Source organism: Alternaria postmessia (assembly GCF_024291825.1).
Source record: "Alternaria postmessia strain BMP 2775 chromosome Unknown scaffold_2, whole genome shotgun sequence".
In the NCBI taxonomy this organism is placed as follows: domain Eukaryota; kingdom Fungi; phylum Ascomycota; class Dothideomycetes; order Pleosporales; family Pleosporaceae; genus Alternaria; species Alternaria postmessia.
The window spans coordinates 374,395-401,099 of record NW_026260075.1 but is presented as its reverse complement, the minus strand read 5'-3'; the positions used below and the strand labels follow the sequence as shown (position 1 = coordinate 401,099).

The following is a 26,705-nucleotide window of genomic DNA, read 5'->3' as shown; positions in this document are numbered from 1 at the left end:
TTGGCGATGTCACAACTGAAGCACCAATCATTCTGGTGATGCAATAAATCGTGATGCTATGGTGAATGCATTGCATATCCACTCATCACACAAACCCACATCAAGTTTGATCGACTACTGTTTTTTGCTACTTCCTAAGCTACGCCAGTGTCACGGTATATGGTGCTTCGAAAGGTTCTTGCGCTTCCGCAACGTCAAAGCTACATTTGTCTTCACTGCCTGCCAAAGTTTAGTCCTAGAACGTCCAGACCAGCCGTCGTACCAACATCTCGGGACGCGACCCGGAGAAGCGTTAAGCCAGGCCATCGGCTTATGATAAGGTTGCCGCACGCATCGCCTGTGTACGCGGTGCGGAGAAACGATATAATGTTAAGCGTTGCGACTATTGAACGCTTGGGTAGCGGGAGGGGAGGGGTGACATCCGCGCGCGTGCCTTGATCGGATGACAACCTCAGTGTGCGCGCAATGATAAGAAGTCGTTGACAAACCTGATACTGCGTAATTGTGCATGCCTGACTGTTGAGACAAGCATTTACGGGATGGGTATCTTAAATGAGGGTTGGTTTTTGTTTTGGACGCATGGTGGCATGGCTTGCAGTTCTTCCGATGGAATCGATGCGGCGGAGCATTAAGGTTTAGAGTGGGGATGGGAAACTTACTAGTGAGATGCTCAAGATAGATGTAACAGGAACGCGTGGAAAGCGATGTCGTGTCACGGGCGCGATGCATCTCGCGAGACTTGAGACGGAGATACGGCTGTTGAGAATATGAATTATCTCGTTCTTGTTCATCTCGCTATTGTGAGGCGGGTAAAGACAACTGATGATCGTCACGTGAGCCTCCACCCAATCTAGCTTGAGAAGCTTAGCAGCTTACCCTGTTCTGGCTGCACCACAAACCGTATGGAACCTCAACCGATATCGTCATAAAGGAATCATGTTTCCCTCATCTACCAAAGACTCTCCAGCAGAGTCATTGCTTTTTACCCTTTAGCCTCGATGTCCATTCGAAGCCGAACCTGGAAAATACCCGTGATGCGCCAAGCTGACCCGAGACCAAACCCACCTGCTACATTTAGCCTCTTAGCTCCGCAGTTAGCTCCACCCACTTGCTCACTAGAGGGACACAAAGCGATGGTTTGGTCTCGGCCAATCCTCGCGTCCACGCCGCAATGTCAAGCTGCGTGTGGTAGGCAGTTCGGCGCGTGTTCCTTTGCCCTCTTAGGGGGGGGGCTGTGGGAGGATAGGAGTTGTCGCTTGACTCTGTTGTATTCGATAGTCTCAGGACAAAGAAGTAAGACAAAGGGGACAATCAATCTCCGGCGTCGCGCATGCCGCAACGAGGTCTGGATCCACCAGTCTGATTGGATACTGATGTCATATGCGCCTGGAGCGTGCACGACTTTCACATGCCAGAGACCGTCAGTGAGTGTCGTGCGGTGCAGCAACACGGACAACGGCCCCACTGTGTGAATGGGCGCAAATGATGGCGCGCTTCACTTGCCCTTCAGCTTGCGTAACAAAGCTTGGAAACGTGGGAACCCGCTCCAAACCTCACCTTGTCATTTTTAGGCGTCTAGACTGTCCTTTCGCTTCTTGTTTAAACATTCGGAAAAATTAACTCGACGGATTTGTTGTTGAAATTGGGAAGTCGCTTTAGACAGTACTATTGCCGATATCCGCAACACGCATGCAGCTGGATCTGTTCATCATTCATCCAGTCTTACTCCTCATTCTCACCTGACGTCTTCCGACTCCGCTTTCCAACACCACGCCCATCCACCATCTGGGCACGCTACTAGCACATCACCACACCCACTTTTCGATCAACCTCTCGGTCTTATCTCACGTCTTACACATCTTCTCGGCGAAATGGATTGCATAGAGGCCATGGGCGCGCGACGAGCCATGTCGCTCATGTTCACCGTCCCGGAGCGCTTCGTAGGCTTCGCGCACATGGATCAGAAGACCTTCTTTGAACTCTCAGACTGGATCCTGGCAAACGTCGCATCACAAATTACTCCGGACATAAGTGTGGAAGAATCGCTCTTCATCTTCTTGGATATCGTGGCGCAAGGGAACAGCTTCAGTACTGTGGCGTATGGGTGGGATCATGACTTGGAGCTTACACAAGGGTATGTCATTCGACAAACACTGCTTGCGTTGAATTGGAGTAGGAACTGACTATCGCGGGTGTAGCATATTCCTAAACGTCCTTAACGCTCTCACAATCCTGCGCGAGAGTAGGGAAATCGCAGATACGTGCCCGCCCTTTACACAAACCCGTAAGCGATGGGAAGTCGCTCGCAAATGGAACCAGAAACGATCTCGCATGGGCGCCAGTGGTGGCGTTGCCCGGATAGGCTACGACGAAATGTGCCGAGATGGTCTTGAGGTTGACCAAGAGTGCCTGAAAGAAGCCCTGATGGCGCTGAACAACTTCATCCATGAGAACGCGGACCATGACGAATCATGATTACGCGCGCAATTCTGCTATTTCCTTTGTTTCCTTGCATCTGCTCCGGTGTTGTTTTGGCGTTTGGGTAACGACTAGGGTAACGCATTGCACCGGTTGGGAAGGCTGAGCTTGGTGTTGACACGATCTTCTCTCGTTCTTGTTTCGTATGTACACATGTACTCTCTTTTGCAGATCAAATCGATCCCCGCTGGCCGTTTGACGCCGCTGCATTCGCCTTCAGATGTCTCGTGGATATGTCGTGACGTCTTCGATATCGTCTGCTCAGGCCAGGGCTACAGCTTCCACCGTACCTTTGCCCAACACACTCAGCCTGCCCCTCTTGATTCCTAGTGCGTCTTCAATCCTCGAATCGGGTTCTCCCTTGGCCTGTCTCATCATCGCCAATGTTATGACACCAGCATCCACATATGTTCTCCCTTGGAAACCTCTCCTACCTACGTCTCGCAACTCGTCTTCCGCCTGATCTGCTATCTTTTGTCTTGCCTCTAGTACTCGCAGCACAGGGTTGTTGCGCGGGTCTGGGAACGCGGACTGTGGTAGCGATTGCATCATGGTATCCGAGGGCAAATTGGGCGAGGTGTTACGACGAGGATCGAACTGCGATTGAGAGGAAGGCGAGTAATGTGGGTTTGGTTGTACAGCACCGAGACTGCTCAATCGAGATGCGAAGGCAGGATCGCGCGCATCTTGTAAGACAGCTGGAATTAAAATTAGTACTGCGTCGCCAATCCTCTAAGACTGTAATATCACATACCTTCCGTCTTCTCTCCTGTAGCCTGCACCTCAGGATGCACAGTCGGTCCCCTTGTAGGAGCCTGTGCAGGTGCGGAAGGCGCGGGAGCCCTTTGTGTGGTACTTGTAGGAGCCCTGGTAGGGTATTGCCGTGCGGCAGAGCCAGCAGCCTTTGCGCCTTTAGAAGCCGAAGAGCCCATTATCGTTGTTGAGGGGTATGCTGAATGTGGGGTTGTTGCAGAATGTTGAGATGCGTGGTGATAACGGGGGGAAAGATAAGATGCACGTATGGGACTTTGTGAAGCTCGGACCAACTCGATGATGTCGTGGAGATCTCCCGCGTCATGAAGGGGTTTACTACTTTGGGTGATGCTTGCGAAGTATTCAACGAATCGTAATTTTATTTCAGCAACATCGTCCCATGATAGTCTCAGGCAACAACGCTATACGCTTAAAGCAGCTTTTCGTCTGCGCGGTAGTGCCCTGCGACCAAGAAAGCCAACTCCAACGCCTGCTTCTCGTTCAACCTAGGGTCGCAGTATGTTGTGTAGTTCAAACTCAGATCCTCATCCACCAAACCTTCACTTCCTCCAGTGCACTCCGTAACGGCATCACCAGTGAGTTCTAGGTGCATGCCGCCAAGGAAGGAGCCGTGTTCCTTGTGGATCTTGAGTGCCGATGAAAGCTCAGAGAAGATGCTGTTGAAAGAGCGGGTCTTGATGCCAGTAGGCGTGCTGCGTGTGTTGCTATTGACATGTTAGCGAGTGAAGCTTCGCACATTGAAGGTCGACTTACCCATGCATAGGGTCGCACTGCCATACTACAACGTGCCCACTGCTCTTGACAGCTTCAATGTGCGCGCCAAGCATAGACTCAACCTTGTCCGCACCATAACGCGTAATCAACGTAATCTTGCCAACCTCCTTGTTTGGATTGACAATGTCAAGTAGATCAACCAACTCATCGTTCTTCATCGATGGTCCAACCTTGATACCAATGGGGTTCTCGATACCACGGAAGTACTCCACATGGCCTCCATCGATCTGGCGAGTTCTGTCTCCAATCCAGATAAAATGAGCAGAGGTGTTGTACCAGCCCTTGCCATCGTTTGATGGCTGCGAGGGCTTGTAACCAGCGGGATGCTTGAGCCTCCTTGTCAAACTTTGTTCATACTCTAGCACAAGACCTTCATGGCTGGTGAAGAGGTCGACTGTTTGTAGCTGACCGGATGTATCCGCACCGATAGTCTTCATGAACCGTAGTGAGTCAGAGATGCTGTTTACAATTTTCGTGTACTTTGACTGCAACTCTTCGTCCCGAACATGACCAAGTTCCCAGTCCAGAGGGTTATGCAAGTCAGCGATGCCACTTGCCAGCTGTCCACGAATGTAGTTTAGGGTCGTTGCAGAGTGGAAGTAAGCGCTGACCAACCTCTCGGGGTCAACTCTTCGGGAATCAGGATCATATCCGTTGAGAATATCGCCACGGAAGCTGGGAACCTCCTTGCCGTTCAGCATCTCAGTTGGGCTTGATCTTGGCTTAGCATACTGTCCGGCTATGCGACCAATACGAATGACAGGCTTATTCGAACCCCAAATCAGGACCAAACTCATCTGCAACAGAAGCTTGATCTTTGCATCGATTGGGTTGTCCGCACAGTAAGAAAACAATTCGGCGCAGTCACCTCCTTGCAGCAAAAACGACTTTCCAAGTGCAGCATCGCGGAGACTAGCCTTGAGTCTGGCTATTTCTGTTGGGGTGACGATTGGCGGAAGACTTGATAGCTTGGTCAAGGCAGAAGACACTGCTGCTTGGTCTTCGTAGGTAACGACTTGCTTAATGGGTTTCGACCTCCAAGCTATACTTGTTAGTACATCGACCCTAATATCCATGATGATTTCTTACAGGCCGGCGACCATCCCTCGGATTCACCGTTCGCCTCAGCTTCTTGCTTTGGCCTTTCAGGCAGTTGTGTCGAGTTTGCGCTCATGGTGGGTTGAGATGACTGTGATTGTGGTTGGCCGCTGGCTGCTGCCATGAACTGGGAGACGTAGTCGGTCAATTTTGCGTGTCCTTCGCTGTCCATAGCGTGATGCTTTCTCAGGTGATACACAGTTTTGGTGACTAAGTCAAGGTTGCCTAGGCGCGACACAAAAGACTAGCTTCGAGTCACTTGTTAATATGGGAATGCGGCAAGGATTCGCCTGCATAGAGACGTGAACAAAGGGCAGAGGCACATGACTCAAGGGACAAAATCTGCAACGAAAAGCGGACTGCGCGCGCAATACACAATGACGTAACGCGGCCGACTTACCTCGAATATGCTGACAGACGTAAAGCGACTACTCGATCGCTCTTGTGCTAGTTTTCTTTTGCAACATTATGTTCTGTGTTCGGGGTGTGTGTGCGCCCATAGTGTAGGATGCATAAATTCAAAAGAACAGCCAATAACGGCCGCTCCTTTTTCCTATTGGCTACATTTCCATAATCCTTAGCTACCCCACATCCCGCAGCTCTCCAATCCACAATCGTCATTCCATCTATCTCTACCAACTGTGTAAGCTCTTCAGGCCACCACCTACTCTTTCATATCTCCAAATCCATACCGCGTTACTACCAAGATCTAAAATGGCAGAGCCCCAACCTTCCGGTGTTCAGGAAGGCGCTGCCGACCCTCACGCACCCACCGGTACAGCTGAAGACCGCAAAGCCGCCGCCGCCCTCTCTACTCTCGATGCATCACAAGAAGGTGATAACGGCTCGAAGAAGGAAGTCGATGGAAAGGCACTAGACAAAGCGATGAAAGGGTTGAATGTCAAGGACAAGAAAGAAGGCGAGAAGAAGAATGTCAAAATTGAAGCCGCGGATGTTACCCTACTGGTATGTCGAGCTTGTGAAAGATGGATGGAAAGAGTGACAAGCAAGTGCCATAGGTTAACTGCGCATGGACTGACGTTTGTATGAATAGGTTAACGAGCTCGAAGTTACGAAGCCAAAGGCGACGGAGCTGTTGCGCGCGCATGATGGCAACGCGGTGAAGGCTATGAGCGCATTTGTCATGGCGGCGCCTTGAGCGAGTACGTGAGAAACATGACCGCGACTATACCCGGAAAACCTTTCATATCTGCAAATACGCATAGAGAGATGTTTGAGTATACATCTGAGTGTGAGACAAGAGCTGGAGGGACACACATGCTTCGTGGCTACAGTACGCAGGTAGACGATGAGCACAGATTACCAACATACGGAATAGATTGCAACATGAAGGAGAATTACTACAATGGTAACTCAGGTCGATAGCGCTCTAGAACAAGAACAAATGGGGCATTGGCGAGAGAATAATGGCAAGAGTCGAATAGCGCTGACAAGATAATGTTAGACAGAAGAGAAGAGATCGATCAACTAAAAACTGGATTACGCGTACAGACCAAGATTCTCCTTGGCAATGATACCCCAAAAGTCAACCACAAATTCCCCACCTTCTTGCAACAGGATTGCAAACGCTTCGTGCTTCCCAATAGTCGACACCTCACAAACTATGTACTCAACCACTAGCTTCCTGAGATCCTCAATCGTCCCATTCGGCTTCCTGTCCTCTCCGTGGTCATACGCGTATCTAGCTAGATCTATCACATCGCCCACTCGTCGACTGTAAAGTTTGAACAGGAGAAGAGTTTGATGGAGCTTGTATAGGGCCAGGCGCTTAAGTGGGTCAATGAGGCGCATGCAGGCGAAGGTATAGAGACGCGCGTGCGCCAGGAAGATGGGCGTGAAGTCCTGAGTGCGCTTAGAGTTTCCTTTAGGCACAAAGTCGCGCTGTATTTGCATTCGGGGTTCATTCTGCATGAGATACTGGCGTTCGCCGAAGCTTTGGCGCAGAGACTGAGTCTCTCGGGCAGCTTTTGCCCTCATCTTTGCTTCCCTTTTTGCTTTGGATGTTTTCAGCCCCGTATATGGATTGAGATCAACAAGGGTTTCTGTTACTACCGCCGAACTACGTAGAGTCTCCTCAGCCTGTTCAGCCGCCAGAGCCTGTTCAGCCTCCAGAGCTTCTAGTTGTAGCTCCTCTAACTCTGACTCTGTCGGTGACTGTGCGTCTTCGCCATTGCGGGTAGTGCCGTTCATGCTGCGGTTCTCCACGGTTCTCTCATCCATGGTCCAGGAAGGCGGAGTGTAATCATTACGATAGGCGTACTCGACGAAGCGAGCAAAATCACATGCATCCATGTCAGGATACTCGACAGACCCCTCTTGCGACTGCACCATGCCATTGCTCACAAGCGCATGGAAGTGCCATGAGGTTGCGGCGATTGCTTTAGAATGAACAACGAAGGCCTTCTTTTCTTTCCCAATATAGAACGTAAATAGTTTTGACTGCATAAGTCTATACATTATCAGTTACGTAGTTAGATGAATAGTGCTGCGCACGTACTCCTCAAAGGAACATGTAGTTGATGGCTCGCCCATTTTTGGTACGTTTGGTGGACTCTGTAGTACTTCTTAAACTAGCCATAATATATGGTGACCAAGACTTTAAGCGCTTGATGCGGGGTCGTACAGCGCATACTTACACAGGCGATATGCGCGTGGTGTAGTACAAGGTGATCCTGCTGCGTGTGGCGTCCAGACACGTCTTCCAGATGTGCAGCTGTCTGCACTGTGCCGCCAACGTCAAACAGATACTGTCACACATAGCACAAGCCGGTAGTCATTGGACAATCTCGTTCAAACGAAAGACAGCAGGATAAGTGCGCCTGATAATACAGTAGTCGATGGATAATTTTAGCTCAATCTTGTCCTGAAGGTCTCCGAGATAGTTGATTAAGCGAAGGCCGAACGAGCAGCTCGCGAGGCAGGTGACAAGGATGCGAGCACTAAGATCAGCAGATTGCCTGCAGTCGGTGATTGTAAGAGAGAGCCATCGTCAGAGTTCAGCGAAGATCTTCAGGACTTAGTTTTGAGTCACAGTATTGTAAGATAGCTTTGGCGTAATCATCAGTATTCCATTGGTAAAATTATGCATCTCGATGTTTTCCACTCCCAATAAAATCATGTCTCTAGCGACAGCTAGAAAGATAGACAAGACGCTTGTTTCAGCCTCAAGACTCGTCATCAGTGGAAAATGCTTCGCCAGGAGCTCCTAGCCAAGCGTCCTCCAGCGTCTGTATACATATCTTTTCAAATTCAATGCCACGCGCAACCCGACCATTGAATGCGTCAATAAACACCAGCTTTTCTTCGGCGCAGGGCCAGGAATGCTCGTGTGTAGCTCCAGCCCACATCCAGAAACCATCTGCGCAGACTATGTGAATCTCTTCCACACTAGCAAAATTCATGAGTTCAGTTGATTCAGTATGGTAGAAGTATTCCTCTGAGTTCTCTCGCTCGAATTTGAGACGCTTGACTGCTGATGCGACCGATTCGTAGTTGCAGAACCTAGAAGCCCCAATATCCACCATATCAATGTTAAGATCTAACCAGACATAGCGTTGCTCCGTGTCAGGAGAGCCTGCTTTCTTGGGCCCTTCTTCTCCCCGCTCATCGAGCGTGAAGAACCTCTTCATGGCGTTCTCAGCCTCGTTTTTGCCTTTTAATTGTTTTGTTGCAGGAGTAACCTCAAAGAAAACTCGCTCGTAAAGTCCAAGGTTTCGCGCTTCCCGGCAGGACTGTAGCATGGCTGGTATTGGCGTAGACGAGACCAGCTGGCCATAACGTTCAGTCCCCTTTCGAGTACGCCGGACGTCGACAGTGCGCGGTTCGATGGTGTCCTTCCAGATCTGCTCTCGGAGCTCCAGAGGAAGCCGCGGAAATGGATGGAAAGCGGTCATGGTGTAGGATAGCGACCAAGGTAGTTGAAGAGTAGCTCTAGCTCAGTTTTGTCCTGGAGGCCTCCCCTCATAGTGATTGCGACAGTCGCTCGGAACGGCACTCCGATGAAAATGCAAAACTGCCCATCGCCGCAGATGCTCAAGCAAGCTGCTTTACGTTGTATGCACGTTGGAAGTGTGTGAGGTCTGTGGTCATAGTGTAAACATGAACCTCGAGAATGACTATCACTATAGGTATCCGCTTAGAGGGCGATGAGACCCACAAGTGTAAGCGAGCAATGAGGTTCTAGGGCAATCGCAACCGCGTCCCTCTGCCGTTGCTTTTGCCATCGCAAAACAGGGTTCCACTACGCTGCGTCATTCGTGATCCTAGTAAGATGACCGCGCGGGACGTTGCACAAGGGCTCCCATGCTTGCTGCCGACCTTCCCGACGAATCGCGTCGTGCGATCTGTAATGATGTGCACCGTGTACGTCACCGATCCGTGGATATGGTAGATGTTCCATACCTCACTACTCGTCGTTCAAGTCGACATAACGGAAGCCAGATACACTAACGGCCATTTACCAACTGTCCATCTATCCTGTTTCCTTGCTGGCGCTACTAGCGCATACAACTTGTCAACACGGCGCCTCAAGTCCCCTCTCGTCGCGCTCTCGCTGGCATTGCACTTATCTCTGTGCTGTCGGCTGTTGAGAAGCAGCGTAAGAAGAAGGGAAAAGACAGAGAGGAACAGTACAATTTCGACACGGCCGAAGACATGTCTGGTGAATTGCAGACTATACCCGCGCGCCATGGCGTCGCGACATTTGTGCCCAGAGGCAGGACAATCAAGGTCATCAACACATATGGCAAGCAAGTGGTAAGTATGTGGGCGTTTACCCTGGGCCCACCACCAGAGGAGGGAGATGATGAAGAGGGTGAAGGAAAGGAATTGGATGATGAACAAGTCAAGAAAGAGGCAGAGCAAATGAAGAAGGCTGTGGAGGAGGAGGGTGAGAAAGGTGAAGAGGCGGCCAAAGACAAAGAAGGCGAGTCAAACGAACCGAAAGAGCCGAAGAAAGATGTAGAGGACGATTCGGAGGAGCAGAAGAAGGATGCAGGTAGCAGTGGCAAGGAAACTCAATCTACTGAAGAGGCAGTCGAAAGTCCAAAAGAAGAAGCTGCTGAAGACCCGCCCGAACAAGCTCCTGATACACCCGATAACGAGAAGACAACCGAGAGCACAGCGTCATCGTCGAAGCAGCCCAACAAGCGCACTTGGGCGTCATATCTCCCCTCGATCCCATACCGCAACAAGGGCGGAGCGAACAAGCAGGAAGCAGAGCAGAAGCCTAGTCCTGAGCAAGAGAAGAAACAGAACGAGGAGAATACCAAGAAGTGGTCGTCATACCTACCGACTGGAAAGAGTTTCTCTAGCTATGTGCCGAATGTCGAAGTACCCGACAAGAACGCCGTCGTGAGCGCGTTTAAGTCGAGCCATTACCGCGATCCGAACAAGAGCTATGCGGAACAGCTCTACGACTTCTCGAAGACGCCTGTAGGCGCTGGAACCATCGCTGGTAAGTTTTGGATCTTGTGATCTACATCATAGGAATGGATAGTAACGTTAGGCAGCTGCGACTGGTTCAGGCTACGCATCCTCGGCTTATGCAGTATACTCTGCATACGCCTCGACACATCCCTCAAACTCTTCGCAACCTCCAATGGAGTACCTCTCCCTTCCCCACACGCGCGCTTCCTCGCACAAACTCGTGCCAGAAGTCGATGACGAGCTCCTGACCAACCTGCGCAACCCGATCGTCACCCTTATTGAAGACACATCGCCCGGTGGACATGACACACTGACGGCGGCATGTGACGCGAACCAGTACGCTTCATTAGGCGTTGATAAGCCGGCGGAACATGGTAGCTGTGCCGAGAACCTCGTCCTCGCGCTTAAGGAAATCAACGAGACGGCAGGACTCAAGGGTCCAAAAGCAGTTGGCGCAGACATCTCAGTCAATATCGCACCCACGCCTCTTCATCTTTTCATGAATGCGCCTCTACAATCCGAGGGTAGTGACCAAACCGACGGTGCGGGCACAAAGGGCGTGACGCTCAGAGTCGATGAGCCCAAAGGCAAAAAGCGATGCTTCGTCCGCTTCCGTGCCGAGCGGGATGTAGTCATTGTATTCAGCGCTTGCCCTATGGATGTAGGAAAGCAGAATGGCGGACGGTGCATGGCAGCCAACTTCATGGTCGAAGACGTACAAGAAGGCGAGGACCTCGCATCATCTATCGCATCTGGCAAAGCGAAGAAAGCACCGAAGAAGCTGAACGAGAAGGACAAGGCGAACAAGACGAAGCAAGAACCTAAGAAGGCAGATCAAGAAGACAAGAAAGACGACGCAACAGAGAAGAAGGAAGCACCAAAGAAGCCTGAACTGAAGAAGACAGAATCGGCGAAACAAACACCCAAAAAGGATGAAGATCCAGCAGACAAGAAACCAGCGTCTAGCCAACAAGAACCATCCGCACCACAGAAGGAAGAGAAGCCAAGCGGCTCGACGACGTCCGAAGAGCCGAAGCCGAAGAAGAAGCCGAAGAAGCTTCAGGTGCGTAGCCAAGGTGCTTCCACGCCAGCACAGTCTTCGTGAAGCTAGTTGAAATACGTAATGTGTTACAACCCAGTGGGTTGCTTGGATATTTACGCTTAGAACATGTATGATAGTTTTGATCACTTGCGGTATGAGTTTGTAGCAGAGTAATGTTTATCGTACACCTCGGTCTTGTTATGTGTATCTTTACGATGAGATTCGTGACAGTAACTTACAAAGGACGCTTGACTTCACAAGAGCATATGTATGGGTACTGAACAGTCACACTTTGGCCTTGATAAGCAAGAGAATAAATTGAGGATCTGGTACAGTCAGAGGAATGAGGGTATGCTACGTCAGAATCCCTATCCGATCCACCCAAGCTCGCGCGCCCCAATGGCCGTCTTTCCTAATTCGCAATCTCCTCAAGCAAGAGTAGCCCTAGCCTCCTTCCCTTTTACATAAACCGTCTCCATCCTCTTCTGCGGTACTGCCGTGGGTGCTGCATCATCCTCCCTCTTCCCCCATGAAATATACGTTGGCGGCGCTGGCTTCGGCCACGTAATACTCTGCCAGGGGAACTCTAAGCCAATACTGTTCTGTGGCTTCGGCTCTGCTTCTGCATCTCTCTCAGCTACTGCGGGTGCAGCAGTGGGTTCAGGCGCAGGAGCAGCAACGCGCTTTTCCTTACCCCAGATGACAGTGTAGGTGGGTGGATTGAGGCCGACACTGTTTGGCTGTGTTGGCTGTGATGGCGGAGGGAAGTCATCGTCATCATCATCGTCTTCGGGAAGCTCCGGCGATGAGGTGGGTACAGCATCGTCTTCTTGGCGCTTCTTGCCCCAGATCACGGTTACAGTAGGCGGGTTAAGGCCGATGCTGTTTGCTTGGGTTGGCTGAGAAGGAGGTGGGAAGTCGTCTTCTGGGTCTTCTGGAAAAGGATCCTCAGGAAAGGGATCTTCTGGGTCGGTAGGATAGGGCTCTTCTCCATCCTCGGGAAGCGGTTCTTCAGGTGACGGAGTAGGCTCGGGTTCGTCGTAGTTCCAGGATACACTGAAGTTGGGCGGGCCTACGGTGATCTCGGCAGGGGGAGTAGTAGTGGAAGTATAGATAGGAGTAGGGGTCAGAGTTGAGGGGGATGAGGATGGCGAAGGACTGGGCGTTGGGGTAGGGAGAGGAATAGGGGATGGTGATGGTGTAGGCGTGGGTGTAGGAGTGGGCTTAGGCGTTGTTGTAGCTTTAGAAGAAGACTTGGAGGTTGACTTGGAGGTTGACTTCGATGTGCTCTTTGATGTACTCTTCTTCGTCGTAGTCGTTGTCTTCTTAGTCGAAGTCGTTTTTGTCTTCTTGGTAGTCGTAGAAGTAGGCTTTGCTTCTCTTCTGTTCAAATCCCAACTCACGCTGAACTTAGGGGGCGACAGACTGATGAAAGCGCTCTTGGTTGTCGAAGGCACTGGTACTGGGGAGGGAATTGGCTTCGCGGTTGACGACGGCTTTGGAGTCGAAGTTGGCTTTTCTGTTGATTTCAAGGTAGACTTTGACGTTGGTTTCGTTGGCTTCGGTGGCCATGGGTGCCACGGTGGGTAGGGCTTCTTGGTGGACGAGACCTTGCTGGACGAAGCAGATTTGGTAGAAGAAGACACTGGAGACTTGGAGCTGGTGGTAGGAGCTGTGCTGATGGTGCTTGAGTTGGACCAAATGGGTGGCAGTGATGTGACAGTGGGATGTTCAGAGGTCGGTTCTGGTTTTGGCGTTGATGAAGCACCTGGGCCGTCTCCGTCCCAAGTAACACTGTATGATGGCTTACCAATGCTAATTTGATCGCTGGGCTTAGTTGGAGGATATGCAGGCTCCTCAGGCTCTTCCGGCTCAGGAGTTGGTGCGGGACCATCCGTCGCCCAGCTTATCCAGAAGGATGGTTTGCCAATACTGAATTGATCTGTTGGCTTGGACGGAGGTGGATAGTCGGGTTCTTCAGGAGCTGGCGTAGGCGCAGGTCCACTGGTCTCCCAGCTGATCCAGCCAGATGGCGTGCCGATACTGAATTGATCCGTTGGCTTGGCTGGAGGCGGGTAGTCAGGGCTTCCGGGTGCATCTGTAGGAGCTGGTCCAGTAGTTTCCCAACTGAGCCACCCCGATGGCGTTCCAAGACTGATCTCATCGGTTGGTATGGAAGGAATGATGGGCTCTTGTGGCTCTTCGGTAGGTTCTGAGTTACCAGTATCCCAAGAGACACTCTGCTTGGGTGGTGTGACCCCTATCTGGCGATTGTGTAGACCTGCAGGCGCTGCATGAGCACTGGAAGAAAGTCAGCGATAGTTTCTCATTGTAGGTATCATGACCAACCCAATAGCGAGGCCAAGAAGCGCAAGCACGCTATTCCGTGCAAAAGCCATATTCCAAGAGTAGCGTCTTACGCAAAACTAGATCGTAAGATACGAGCACACTCCAGAATTGACACATTCACTGCGACTATGCGAAGAAGTTATAGACTTTGCTCGGTTCGTCATTCCGGTCGAACTGCCCACATAGGCGACGAGTTTGTGTGTAAATGAAAGATACGAGCCTAGACAGCATCGCACCGTACGAGACATCGGTTGCACGTGTGCGATACTGCAGACGTTGCATTAGCGATGCTTGATAGTTGTGAATCCGGGCTCTAGGTCGTGCTTTCGATCTCGCAGCGCAATATATCCTGATAGCCGTCGGGTGCAGCTGTGGCATGACCTGGAAAGGCCTAAATATAGGGACACATCGTGCTCTACAAAGGGTTGATTTGGCGAAACATGGGGACGTTCGGCAGAATTAAAGTGGTTCTTGTTTGGCTATATTGCTGGCTATTTGATGTGATCGTGACATGCATGGGGACAGCCGAGAAGTCCAGGGTCCTCCACGCAATGCCCTTGCATGTTCATATGAGCCGGTGCCAGCTCTGAATCTCTCGAAATCTCGACAACGTTATCTCTGTAACGTGTAGACCCGGTCTGAATGCGGACACGCTTGGCACTTTCCTGTTTGTTCGAAAAAGGTGAAGCGAGAATCACGATATTCGCATTCGGAAAGGTAAAGACTTGTAGTCATTTACTCCAGGGTAATTCTCGGCCCAAGTACCCTCCAGATGGCCTATCTTTAGACAAGACGAAAGAGAATTGTAATAAGTCGTACTGATAACGTCCTTGGCGGACAGCCTGCGAGTGTGCCCATGAACGCAGTGAAACACGCGATACTTCTTGTGCCGGCAGCCGAGGTGATTCATGGTGGCTGATTCCCTAGGCGCTAGAAAATGACCTTGAATATCCAGGCACCAATGTTCTCGGCCTATACAGAGTGCTTCGAACCCTCGTATGCTATGCGTTGTATACACATAGCATGTAGTGTGGTGAGTTCACCCATCCGACGGAGGATCTAAGAGCTTATCCAGCGGCCATTTGCGTATTGCCCGTATGCTGAGTGGAGCGAGGTAGCCGGCTTCGAACATCTCGAGGCCAGCCCATCCTATCATTGCAGCATTGTCGGTGCAAAACTTGGGTGGCGGAAAATGTAGTTCAACATCCGGAAACCCATGGGCGCAAAGCGTCTTTGCTAATCTGATGACCGTTAGCACACTTTGTTCTTACTGGTCGACAACGCTGCATGCCTTCGTACTGATGAATCAACTTACATGTGTCGAAGAAATAAGTTGGCGGCCACACCACCAGCCATGACAACTGCGGGTGCATGTACGACGTCCTGTTGAGATTGCAGGCCTAGAACCACCCGCGAAGCGACATGTTCAAACGCAGCACGCATAGTCTCACGTGCTAGATCTTTCCGTTCTTCGATGCTGACGTCGACAGCCGCCCTCTCGACTTTGTTGAATTTTCTTGTCGCTGGATCCATGCCAAATCGAACGATGCGCTCAACCATTGTGGTAATGCCGGAAAAGCTCAACTCAAGACTGTTGATTTTGACCCCTCCACCTGCCTTGGTCAGTGGTCGGTTGAGAGCCCAGCCCCATTTGGTTGCGCTCTTCCGCATCGCGTCTTCATGGTTCACCGGCACCTCGTACCAGCTGTATTGACAGCCGAAGGTTTCTAGGTAGGTCTTGGCAGTATACACAGATGGGGTTGAAACAGCTGTGGATGAGTCGCCAGGTGTTGGCCGTGTTCGTGGAGTGTCTGGTAAAGCAAACGCTTCTAGAAGCGCTCCGTACATAGTACTCTTCGATGTCTGCATTATCTCTGCAGGCAGTACGACGCGTGCTATTTTGTCCAAACACTCCCCAATAGCAATGTCATTTGTAGAGCCTAGAACGCGATGGTCTGTCAAGGACGCCGAGTGTATGAGCAACGTATGGCCTCCAGATGCAAGAACCGATAGGAATGGGAACTTGGGAGGAAGTTCGGTCGTTGTCGGATCGTGAAGGACTGTTTCGGCGGACGGATCTTTCTGCTCGACGTGGGCTTCGAGGGCGCTGACCATGCGTGGTGTGAGGGCATGAGCTTGCATGTGATGTACTCCAACGAGAGGTTTCTAGCAGATGTATCAGTAGCAGGTCCTTTTATAGAAGCTAGTGCAGTACCTGCCATGCGACAGCGAGTCCCTTTGCAGTATCAAGGCCAGTGAAGAGATTACTGCGCATGCCTGGCCCACGAGTGACCGACACAAAGTCGGGCAACCTCCTCGCCGCAACATCTAGTGCGCCCGTCTGTGTCCCACCTGCCTCTGAAGGAAGCGATCCATCTCGCATAGGAAGAGAGCGAATGGCTTCATTCACAAGAATAGCAAGACTCTCCTGGTGAGACAGAAGCGATACCAGTGGATGTACGCCTTGATAGATGGCATTGTCCGATGTCACTTTCTTGTGGAAATGGAGTCGGGCTGTCGGGCGACCATTTTGCGTTCCTTTTTCGATTATGGCTACTGATGTATCATCGCAAGACGTCTCGATGGCAAGTGTCATCAAGCAGCGTCGAGGCCTCCATTGCGGCGAGTGAAGCGTTCGCGATCGGACGACGGCTTGGAATATGCTGCACCGAGGTCGCATGCCTCAAAGGAGGGCAGGTATATAGCTGGTTCGCGTGAGGTGGGGTGTTGAGGGCCAGACGCGTTGACGATGTGCATGCAGGTGCGCGCACAATCCTGCAGGAACGGCGGAAGGGTTCCGAGTCAGGAGTGACGTACGTCCCGAAGCTTCGAGCCTCACATGCCAACACGACCATTTGACATCACCTGAGTCTTCGCCCCTAACCATCTTGACGATGCGATCAATATCCGACAGCTCTCTATCCCATGGCTGACGTAGATAAAAGGACAGACGGCCCAGAGCCATACTCCTCGGCGGGCTTCGACTTCACCCTGCTACCAGACTACGACAACGACTTTGTCCAGGAAGAGCACTTTGTCGAATTCGAGAAGGCCTTGGCTGCGCCCGAAAACTCGCCCTCGACCGAAGACCTCACAGCGCCGCCGCCCGAGCGAACCTTCATCTCCGCCCTCAACGACTGGCGCCCCGTCCACCAGCGCGTCAAGCGGCGCAAGAAGAGCAAAGCGCCCCCGCGACGCGGCAAGGATGAAACGCGCGAAGGCTTCGTCTACGTACTGCTCAAGTGGCCACTACTGCTAGTGGTGTTGGGGTGGCTGCTGTTCCTGAGCATAGCCTACGTCTTCACTCGCCTGTACATCTACCTGTACGAACACTGGATAACATGGCGAGGCACACGCCAGAGACTAAGACAGCGACTGAACGACGCGAGATCGTATGAGGAGTGGATAGAAGGGGCAAAGGAGCTAGACGCATACCTGGGCAACGAATCGTGGAAGGAGAAGGCTGACTACGCATACTATGACAGCAAGACCATCGCAAGAGTACACCAACAGATGGTCAAACTGCGCGAGAAAGCCGAAGCAGAGGAAAGGGCTGGATCAGGATCAAATGCCTCCAAAGGCCAACACACTGCTGTTGAGGACCTCCGCGCGCTCTTGGAAGGTAGGATCCTCTGTCACATCACCACAGATTGTCTCTAACGTCGCATTTAGCTTCGATGAAGAACAACTTCGTAGGGTTCGAAAACCCGCGATTGTACAGCGAAACTTACTACGGAACCAAAGACCTCGTTCAGAAGTTCGTCGACGAAGCCGAGACATCGCTCGCTTTCCTCTTGCGGACCAACCAGCTCGATGCAGAGAACAAGCGCGCCTTGTTCAAACACCTCGGCAGCAACTTCGGTCGCACTGCACTATGTCTGTCCGGAGGGGCGACCTTTGCATACTACCACTTTGGTGTGGCCAAAGCTCTTATGGATGCCGAACTGCTGCCAGAAGTCATCACGGGTACATCTGGAGGAGCGCTCGTGGCTGCACTGCTATGCACAAGGACCGACGAAGAGCTAAAGAAGCTGCTCGTACCAGCTCTAGCTCATCGAATTACAGCATGTCACGAAAGCATCCTCACTTGGTCAAAGAGATGGTATAAGACGGGAGCGAGATTCGACAGCGTCGATTGGGCAAAGAAATGTGCTTGGATGACCCATGGCAGTTTGACCTTCAAGGAGGCATACCAGAGGACCGGGCGTATACTGAACGTCTCATGTGTCCCCTCAGATCCCCACTCGCCGACCATCTTAGCCAACTACATCACAGCCCCAGACTGCGTCGTCTGGTCAGCAGTCCTGGCATCTGCTGCTGTTCCGGGCATACTCAACCCAGTGGTCTTGATGAAGAAGAACAAGGACGGCAGTCTTTCACCCTACTCTTTTGGACATAAGTGGAAAGACGGCAGTTTGCGAACGGACATTCCACTCAAGGCATTGAATCTCCACTTCAATGTTCGATTCTCAATCGTAAGCCAGGTCAACCCCCACATCAACATCTTCTTCTTTTCGTCCCGCGGATCGGTCGGTCGACCTGTCACTCATCGGCGAGGACGGGGCTGGAGAGGTGGCTTTTTAGGCTCGGCCACAGAGCAATATCTTAAACTTGACCTCAATAAATGGCTCAAGGTGCTTCGGCATCTCGAACTGTTACCTCGCCCGCTTGGCCAAGACTGGAGTGAGCTTTGGCTGCAGCGCTTCAGCGGCACTATAACCATCTGGCCCAAATCCATACCTTCGGACTTCATTTATATACTTACTGACCCCACGCCGCAACGATTAGCACGCATGATACATGTTGGTCAACAATCAGCTTTTCCCAAGCTGAAGTTTATTGCGAACCGCGCAAAATTAGAGTACGCTATCCAAGAAGGGAGGCGAAAGTTCAGACCTCGTGGTGCACGCGATGACGATGTAGTTAACGCTTTGAGCGAGGAAGACCTCCGCAGCTTGCTAAAGCGCACAAGAAGCGATGGTCCGGAGGGTGGTGCTTTGTACCCAGCATCGGGATCAGAGTCCTCGTCGACAGCAGAACCATCGCGACCTGGTTCACCCGTGAATCTTCCTCTCGGCTTCACGTTCGCTCGCAAGAAGAAGAATGCGCCAGCCGAACTAGCAGTCACAGATGAGAAAATAGACGTTCCTGATAGTCCGTCACTGGGAAAACGATTGAGCGGATGGTGGTCCGCCATGTCACCTCAAGCTACAACACACTCTACAGAGCTCAAGTCTCGCCCACGCGATCCGCGATATACTCACGACCGTCCGAATTCGATGTTCGAATTCAGACCATCCGGCGACATGATAGGCGTTCCCAAAGGAAGAAAGCAGAGTGAGGTTTTCGACGACTCGGACGACGCAGACGAATCTCAGGACACTTCTAGACGCAGACAGCAGCACAAGGGGGGCGCATTTGGTGGCACGGATGCCGGTATGGAAGATGCTGACGACCATGGCGAGGCAGCAGATTTCGGCGATGATGAAGGAGATCAAGATGAAGTGCAGAATGTTGGAGTAGGACTTGGTCTTGAGGGACAAGCCTTGTAGTGTTTCCATTTGCCTTATACCTAGAGTAGACTGTAAACAATTTTAATGGGTAAACCTTTCAAAAAGTTGGTTTCGGACTTTGGTCTCGCGATAGGTTTCTCAGCTACGAAAATGTTTGTTTTCTACAAAGTGTATAACCTTCTGAGCAGAAGAGTGTAGTGTCTAGTGCACGTGAGAGTCGCGTCGACGGCTAGACCCGGCGGCTTGGCATGTCGTCATCGAGGACACGCTCTGGACGCGCTATCACACGGCTGCCTATGCCAGTCAGAACTTGCTTGCACATGAACTGCCACAACTCATAGCCCTTGAGACCGATGGACCGCGTCTTTGGAACATCGCCATGGGTGTCACCGGTCTCTGGACTGTCTTGCAGCCCTGCGCGCGGCCGATTAAGATCGAGACGTTGAACAAGAAGCGGCTCGCCGTGGATGCTTCCATTTGGATTTACCAGTTCCTCAAAGCAGTGCGCGACAAGGAAGGAAACGCGCTGCGCAACAGCCATATTGTTGGTTTCTTTCGCCGAGTATGCAAGCTCCTCTTCATCGGCATCAAGCCCGTCTTCGTCTTCGATGGTGGCGCACCGGCGCTCAAGCGACAAACTATCAGCAACCGCAAGTCGCGCCGTGAGGGAAGACGGGAAGATGCAGTCAGGACAGCGGGGAAGCTGTTGGCTATACAGATGCAGAGGGCTGCTGAGGAGGAAGACAGGAAGCGGAAAGAAGCTGCAAGGCACCCTAGGGAAGAGCCGCAGCAGCAGCAGGAGGAGGAAATACCCGATAACTTGGTCTATGCAGAAGAGCTCTTGCAGAACGATCAGGAGCGTGCGCAGAATCGCACTTTCAAGAGGAAGGATCAGTATCATCTACCAGATCTGGGCAAGTCCATGTCTGAAATGGGTGCTGCGAACGATCCTAGGGTAATGTCCCTTGAAGAGTTAGAGGAATACGCACGCCAATTCGATAGGGGCGAGGACATCAATGTCTACGATTTCTCCAAGATTGACTTCGACGGCCATTTCTTTCAAAGCCTACCTCCAGCCGATCGGTACAACATCTTGAACGCAGCCAGGTTGCGAAGCAGACTCAGAATGGGGCACTCGAAGGAACAGCTCGACGCCATGTTTCCCGACAGAATGGCGTTTTCCAAATTCCAGATCGATCGTGTACGCGAACGCAACGAACTTACACAACGATTGATGAATCTCAACGGTATGAACGACGATGCTTTTGGAGCAGGCGGATTCAACCGCGTCGCAGGTGAGAGGGACAGGGAATATGTACTTGTCAAAAACGATGGAGTAGAAGGCGGTTGGGCGCTCGGAGTTGTGTTGAACAAGGAAGAGGGCAAAGCACACAAGCCGATCAATGTGGATCTACCGGAGCGTCCTGCTGAAGAGGATCAAGAATGGGAGGATGACGAAGACTTCGAGGACGTTCCGATCGAAGGCCTCAACCGATTGCCCAAGCCCAAAGGAGGCCTCAGTGCGCAAGAGAAGGAAGGTCGTGAGTTTATTGCTAATGAGCTGGCGACGCGACGTAGGAAGCTCTACAAGGCAAGGAAAGAGAAACCAGCACAGTTCAAGCCGCAGAGAGCTGCCCCAGTGAATCAGGACCCTGACTCACTGTTTCTTGCTGACGATAATGAAGAAGAAGAAGATTGGGAGAACGTGCCCATGGATGGCGTGAATGATATGGATGACGCAGGGGATGATATTGAGAACGAACAGTTGCAGCAAGCCATTGCGTTGTCGATGCAGCCAGAGAAGCAAGACGTTGCCGACGAGTCGGAAGACGACCCAGTGCGTGAAGTTTTCGAACAGAGGCGTGCCGCTGAGGCCAACCCCTTCGCTGGAACGAAGGGTTCTGGAATGGCTATCGCAAGGCTGGCAAATCAACGTAGTAACAAGCTTGCGCCGAAAGGCCCTTTTGAAGGGAGCGATAGCGAAGACGATATGGACCTCCAGGCTGCATTGGCCGAGTCTCGAAAGTCGAAGCGTCCTGTCAAACCAAGACAATCATCACCTAAACAGCAAGATTCAACCCCAGCACCAGCTGTGAAACCTGCAACCAAGCCAAAAAATGCTGCCGGATTTGACGGACCGTTGCCTTTCGAGAGGCTCAACTTAGGAAACTCCCTCCTAGGCAAGAAGAAGATGGATAAACTAGAAGCAGATAACGCAGGAGGCTTTGAAAAAGACTACGGACAAGAAAAGAAGACTGCTGCGCCACTCCCGCCATGGTTCAGCGGCCAACGAGACATTGCAAAAGAAGTGAACGCCCAGCGGGAGGAAGAGAAGCAACAGTGGGAAGAGGCACGTCAAGAAGAAAAGTCCAGGTTTCAGTTCCAGCAGCTCCCAAGTCTTCGGAAGCCAGAAACCAAGGAAATTATCGACCTCGACGCGCCCGCTAGCCAGAGCCAGAAGCAAGTAGTTGCAATCGACTCGGATGAAGAAGCTGATGCGCAAATGGAAGATGTGCCAATTGAGGACCCTGAGTTGAGGATGGGCGATCTTGCCGACAAAATCAAAGCAGAACCTCCCAAACCGCTCTCTCCGCAGCAGAAGTCACCTCCCCGCCAGGATCCTGCCCTGACAAAGAAAACTCCATTTGCGGACGATTCCGACGATGAGCCAGTAGATTGGTCCGAAAGTGAACCTGAAGAAGAGAAACGTGCACAACAGAAAGCGACTAATGGCGAAAAATCAGAGTCACTTGCGAAGCAGCCTTCAAGGTCTCCTTCCCAAGGATCAGAGGAATTCGAGGACGTACCGATGCAGACGGAGACAAATGTTTTGCCTGAGCCTACGAAGTCGCCATCGCCAGAGTTCGAGGATGTGCCTATGCAAAGCGAATCCGTCGCAGAAGCTGTACCACCAAAGTCCCCATCTCCCGTATTCGAAGATGTCCCGATCCGTCAGCAAAGGCCACATCGACCTCAGAGGGAACTCTCTCCCTTGCAAGGCCCAGACGATTTGACAAAGCCTATTGTGCCCCACAGTGGCGTAGCGGACGACAATGCGCATTTTGAAATGCCGGAAGGCAACGAGTCAGATCAATACTCAGACCCTGAGGACGAAGAGCTTTTTGCGTCCCTTGCAAAAGAGGCAGAAGAACACGCACGCTTCGCTCAGGAAGTGAGTAACAATACTGCCGCGCGTGTAAACTTTGACGATGAGCTCAAACAACTTCGCGCACAGCAGAAGAAAGACCGTCGAGATGCCGATGAAGTTACTCAGACTATGATCACAGAGTGTCAGCATTTACTGACCCTATTCGGACTACCATACATCACAGCTCCGATGGAAGCAGAAGCTCAATGCGCCGAACTTGTGAATCTTGGTCTTGTTGACGGCATTGTAACCGACGACTCCGATACCTTCCTCTTCGGCGGTACCCGTGTTTACAAGAACATGTTCAATGCAGCCAAATTCGTCGAATGCTACCTTGCCCAAGATCTCACCAACGAATTCAGCCTCACACGCGAGAAAATGATCGCCATCGCACAATTGCTCGGCAGTGATTACACAACAGGTATCCCTGGCATCGGGCCTGTCACCGCATTAGAAATCCTTTCCGAATTCCAAGACCTAGAGTCATTCAGAACGTGGTGGGACGGCGTTCAAAACGGAACTATCAAGAAAGAAGATGATGCTAAAAAGCCTTTCCGAAAAAGGTTCCGCAAGAATCAGGCCACGAAACTGTTCTTGCCGCCGACCTTTCCCGATCCTCGTGTTGCGGAAGCTTATCTTCATCCTGAGGTCGATAGCGATCCTGAGCCTTTCCAATGGGGTGTTCCTGATCTGGCTGCTTTGCGCACATTCTTGAGTTCCCAGATTGGATGGAGTTCTGAGAGAACGGATGAGGTGCTCGTTCCTGTCATTAGGGATATGAATCGGAGGGAGAAGGAAGGTACGCAGGCAAACATCACAAGGTTCTTTGATGGCAGCGTTGGAGCGGGAGCCTTTGCGCCGAGAGTGAGAAATGCGGAGAACGGACCAAGTGGGAAGAAGAAGGGCATGTCAGCTGCGGGAAAGAGAATGGAGGCCGCGTTGACTCGATTAGCGGGGAGGGGTGATGAGGCAAATGATGCGGCAACGACTGAGGATGGAGAGACTGAAGGTGCGAATGCGACAGCTAGTGGATCGACGGGGAGGAAGAAGAGAAAAGCTGCGAGTAAGCCCGTGTCCTTGGCCGAGCAGGAAGAGGCGGATGTGGCCGCGGATATCGAAGAAGAGGAAGAGGAAGACGAGCTCTACAAGGAACCTACAAAGAAAAAGCCCAGGAAGACACGGAAAGGGAAAACAGCCAGATAATTAGGGGTACATGTAGAATCATCTGGTATCATATATATGCCTACTCTATCCTATCTTACAACAGCCAAACCACCTTCCAGTGTCCTCAAAGTTTCACGTTCCCTCCTTCAATGCTCTTCAGATCTTCCACGGTAAACCTCCTGTAAGTGCCGTCCCTTAACCAATACAGCACATCTCCCTTCTCTTCCATGACCTGCGGATCAATTCCCTCCTTCTGCAGCTCAACCTTCTGTTGTTTGTTCGTTCCCGTCAACTGCATCTCCCTCGTTACTCTAATCCAAACAGGTACCGCAAACGCCGGTAACTCCTTCTTGACATGCTGTGCCAGCTCTTGCAATAGCTTGTCATTGACCTCGCCAACGCCTTGTTCAAAAACAATCGCTGCGCACCCAGCCCGCCCATCATGTCCAGGGACACTGACACCATAGACGTTTGCCTCGGCAACCGCTGGATGCTTGCCCACGGCTTCCGAAACCTCCGCTGTGGATACGTTTTCCGCTTTCCAACGAAAGGTATCGCCAATGCGATCAACGAACCAGAACCTTCCTTCGTCGTCCCATCGCATAAGGTCGCCCGAACGGAAGTAGGCATCCCCTTTCTCTTTGACATCCCTGATGATTTTCGAGTTTGTAGCTTTCTCGTTCCCATAGTAGCCCTGGAAACCCTCTTTTATATTTGTTGCGTCGAGCTTACCGAGGAGTTCGCCGTTTTCGTTGTAGTCGCTGATTTCACACAAGCCGGTGACGGGGTCGCGGAGAGGTTCTGGGGGATCGGAATTGGGATCCATGCGTACGAGGGTAAGTTTGCGCGACATGAGAAGGTTTCCCAGCGACCCGTTTCGGGCGATTGCGCCGCTGGAAAAGGAGTTTGTGGAGCGGTTGAAGAGACCACCGGGCGCTTCTGTTGCAGCGTAGAACTCGTAGATTGTTTCTATGCCGAACCGTTGTTTGAATGGCTCCCAGACGTCTGGACGTAGGCCGTTGCCAAAGGCGGCCCGTATGTTGTGTTGCTTGTCTAACGAAGAGGGCGGTGCAGAGAGAAGGTAGCGACATGTTTCGCCAACGTAGTGCAGGATTGTAGCGTGTGAGGAGCGGATCTCAGGCCAGAATGTTTTGTGCGAGAATTTCTTGGATAATGCGATTGTGCTACCAGCGCGCAGGACAGCGCATGCACCAAGGACGGAGGCTGAGCTGTGGTATAGCGGCATGGATGTGTAAACTATGTCGTTCTTGAGGGACATCCAGTTTGCGGCGAATTTGGCGCCGCCGCCGCATTTGCTCCAGGACATGACGGCGGGTTTGGGGAGGCCTGTCGTGCCGGATGTGTAGATGAGCATGGCCATGCTGCTGCGCTTTTGGTCGGAGCGAGACGAGTCAGGAAGGCGCGTGGGTGGATGGGTGAGGATGGTTGAGGTCAGGGCGTCATCGAAGAAGATGATTTCGAGGTTTCGTTGCGCGGTCAAAGGCTCGGAGACGGCGCCTGCTTCGACAGCGGCTTGGGGAGTTTGCGCCTGGTTCTTGACCGATAGTGGAACGTCCGACTGCTCTTGTTCAAAAGTGTATTTGACCTTGTCGGCGTGCTGCACACGAGTGAGGCCATGCTCCTTGAGCGCATCTTGGTTGAACTTGTCCTTGCTCTCCTGGTCCACCAGCACCAACCGCGCCGTACTCGTCTTGATTGTGTGTACCAGCGGCTTGCCCGATAGGTTGTAGTTGATGAAAGCCGGCTTCGCACCGATGCTCCAGAGGCCAAACCAGACCCACATGAAGACCTCCGAGTTCACAAAGTCCATTGCGACAATCTCATCCTTCTCCACGCCCTTGCTCTTGAGCCAGTTGCCATAGCGGAGCACCACATCGTAAGCCTGGGCATATGTCCACGTCTTTCCCTGGAATATGATCCAGGCGTGGTTTGCGCGCGAAGAGGATTTGGCATGCGCCTCGAGTTCGTAGAAGAGATTCAGGGTGTCGCGTCGTTCTTGCAGCGCGCCGGCGATGCTGCTGCCAACGAAGGAAGAAAGTAGCGGCCAGTCGTATGTGAAGCCATGGCGACCGTTGAGGTATGCAAGACCGGCTGCTGCTGCAGGCAGGGCGAGAGGGAGAACTGGTAGTGAGACATGTTAGCGAGCTGCAGGATGCGGCGCGGTCCATGGATGACGCGAGATTACCTGACATGGCCGGCGGCCAATAGAGTTAAAGCAACTGTAAAGTAAGTGAGAGATGCTAAAATGCCACAATTCGCAGAATCTGAGATACTAGAAGAAGAGGATACATCCTCATACTATTAATTGACCAAACTGCCGCAGCGCTCCCTGTCCTCAGCTAGTGACGTTTGACCTCACAGGCTAGTGGCACCATGCGAGCTGTGGAGCCGAGGCACATGTTAGGGCACCCCCGTTGTTCCTCGAGTAAGCCTTCAACCTTCTCCCTCCTCCACGCCTTGTGGCTGCTTTCCCCTCATCGCCTAGAGATGGGCCACCTCTTGTACTCCAAAAAGAAAGCCACACCCCACGCCCGCTTACATTGCGAGCGACAGGGCAAATATAGCCTTGATCAACCGCAGCATACTAACGTAGTCCTTATACCTTCTCTTTGCCCTGTAGCGCTCGCAAGCACATCTTCTCTGCTCGTCAAACAGCCTCTAGTCCAAACAAACGACTCCAAAGCTACATAGAATTCACTCCATCCCATCGCCATCCAACTTGCCGCTAATAATAAGCCCAAAACCTTGTCAAGTATCGCAAAAGCCGATACTGAGTCAGTCACCAGTGCTGCGCATCTTTCGCGGACGCATGTCTGCCTGCTGTATACATTCCATTGCCACCTCGGCTATCTCAGAATCGCAATTTTAGTTAAATAGATACACTGTCCATGCGTGC

General features: G+C 51.8%; 12 protein-coding genes across 12 annotated transcripts; 5 read left to right on the top strand and 7 right to left on the bottom strand.

Moving 5' to 3' along the window:
* Positions 1–1,871: 1,871 nt before the first annotated feature.
* Positions 1,872–2,475, top strand: J4E82_000562 (uncharacterized protein; the record flags this gene model as incomplete). The annotated part of the gene is made up of 2 exons (XM_051726883.1): positions 1,872–2,134; positions 2,199–2,475. The coding sequence occupies 2 exons, from the start codon at positions 1,872–1,874 to the stop codon at positions 2,473–2,475; spliced, it is 540 nt and encodes a 179-aa protein (XP_051593308.1).
* Positions 2,476–2,739: 264 nt separating this feature from the next.
* J4E82_000561 (uncharacterized protein) lies at positions 2,740–3,410 on the bottom strand (the record flags this gene model as incomplete). Its single annotated transcript, XM_051726882.1, has 2 exons — positions 2,740–3,176; positions 3,233–3,410. 2 exons carry the CDS (start codon positions 3,408–3,410, stop codon positions 2,740–2,742), a joined length of 615 nt encoding a protein of 204 aa, XP_051593307.1.
* Positions 3,411–3,661: 251 nt separating this feature from the next.
* ARO8 (Aromatic/aminoadipate aminotransferase 1) lies at positions 3,662–5,296 on the bottom strand (the record flags this gene model as incomplete). Its single annotated transcript, XM_051726881.1, has 3 exons — positions 3,662–3,956; positions 4,006–5,068; positions 5,116–5,296. 3 exons carry the CDS (start codon positions 5,294–5,296, stop codon positions 3,662–3,664), a joined length of 1,539 nt encoding a protein of 512 aa, XP_051593306.1.
* A 542-nt stretch (positions 5,297–5,838) lies between these two features.
* On the top strand, positions 5,839–6,283 carry J4E82_000559 (uncharacterized protein; the record flags this gene model as incomplete). Its single annotated transcript, XM_051726880.1, has 2 exons — positions 5,839–6,090; positions 6,179–6,283. The coding sequence occupies 2 exons, from the start codon at positions 5,839–5,841 to the stop codon at positions 6,281–6,283; spliced, it is 357 nt and encodes a 118-aa protein (XP_051593305.1).
* Positions 6,284–6,624: 341 nt separating this feature from the next.
* J4E82_000558 (uncharacterized protein) lies at positions 6,625–7,677 on the bottom strand (the record flags this gene model as incomplete). The annotated part of the gene is made up of 2 exons (XM_051726879.1): positions 6,625–7,594; positions 7,643–7,677. The coding sequence occupies 2 exons, from the start codon at positions 7,675–7,677 to the stop codon at positions 6,625–6,627; spliced, it is 1,005 nt and encodes a 334-aa protein (XP_051593304.1).
* A 632-nt stretch (positions 7,678–8,309) lies between these two features.
* Positions 8,310–9,038, bottom strand: J4E82_000557 (uncharacterized protein; the record flags this gene model as incomplete). Its single annotated transcript, XM_051726878.1, has 1 exon — positions 8,310–9,038. One exon carries the CDS (start codon positions 9,036–9,038, stop codon positions 8,310–8,312), a length of 729 nt encoding a protein of 242 aa, XP_051593303.1.
* Positions 9,039–9,447: 409 nt separating this feature from the next.
* J4E82_000556 (uncharacterized protein) lies at positions 9,448–11,677 on the top strand (the record flags this gene model as incomplete). Its single annotated transcript, XM_051726877.1, has 3 exons — positions 9,448–9,507; positions 9,646–10,600; positions 10,656–11,677. 3 exons carry the CDS (start codon positions 9,448–9,450, stop codon positions 11,675–11,677), a joined length of 2,037 nt encoding a protein of 678 aa, XP_051593302.1.
* Positions 11,678–12,042: 365 nt separating this feature from the next.
* J4E82_000555 (uncharacterized protein) lies at positions 12,043–14,211 on the bottom strand (the record flags this gene model as incomplete). The annotated part of the gene is made up of 2 exons (XM_051726876.1): positions 12,043–13,874; positions 14,205–14,211. The coding sequence occupies 2 exons, from the start codon at positions 14,209–14,211 to the stop codon at positions 12,043–12,045; spliced, it is 1,839 nt and encodes a 612-aa protein (XP_051593301.1).
* A 791-nt stretch (positions 14,212–15,002) lies between these two features.
* On the bottom strand, positions 15,003–16,346 carry J4E82_000554 (uncharacterized protein; the record flags this gene model as incomplete). Its single annotated transcript, XM_051726875.1, has 3 exons — positions 15,003–15,204; positions 15,279–16,129; positions 16,179–16,346. The coding sequence occupies 3 exons, from the start codon at positions 16,344–16,346 to the stop codon at positions 15,003–15,005; spliced, it is 1,221 nt and encodes a 406-aa protein (XP_051593300.1).
* Positions 16,347–16,888: 542 nt separating this feature from the next.
* Positions 16,889–19,515, top strand: J4E82_000553 (uncharacterized protein; the record flags this gene model as incomplete). Its single annotated transcript, XM_051726874.1, has 2 exons — positions 16,889–17,585; positions 17,636–19,515. 2 exons carry the CDS (start codon positions 16,889–16,891, stop codon positions 19,513–19,515), a joined length of 2,577 nt encoding a protein of 858 aa, XP_051593299.1.
* A 340-nt stretch (positions 19,516–19,855) lies between these two features.
* On the top strand, positions 19,856–23,827 carry J4E82_000552 (uncharacterized protein; the record flags this gene model as incomplete). Its single annotated transcript, XM_051726873.1, has 1 exon — positions 19,856–23,827. The coding sequence occupies one exon, from the start codon at positions 19,856–19,858 to the stop codon at positions 23,825–23,827; it is 3,972 nt and encodes a 1,323-aa protein (XP_051593298.1).
* An 85-nt stretch (positions 23,828–23,912) lies between these two features.
* On the bottom strand, positions 23,913–26,001 carry J4E82_000551 (uncharacterized protein; the record flags this gene model as incomplete). Its single annotated transcript, XM_051726872.1, has 2 exons — positions 23,913–25,930; positions 25,995–26,001. 2 exons carry the CDS (start codon positions 25,999–26,001, stop codon positions 23,913–23,915), a joined length of 2,025 nt encoding a protein of 674 aa, XP_051593297.1.
* Between the last annotated feature and the right edge of the window lie 704 nt (positions 26,002–26,705).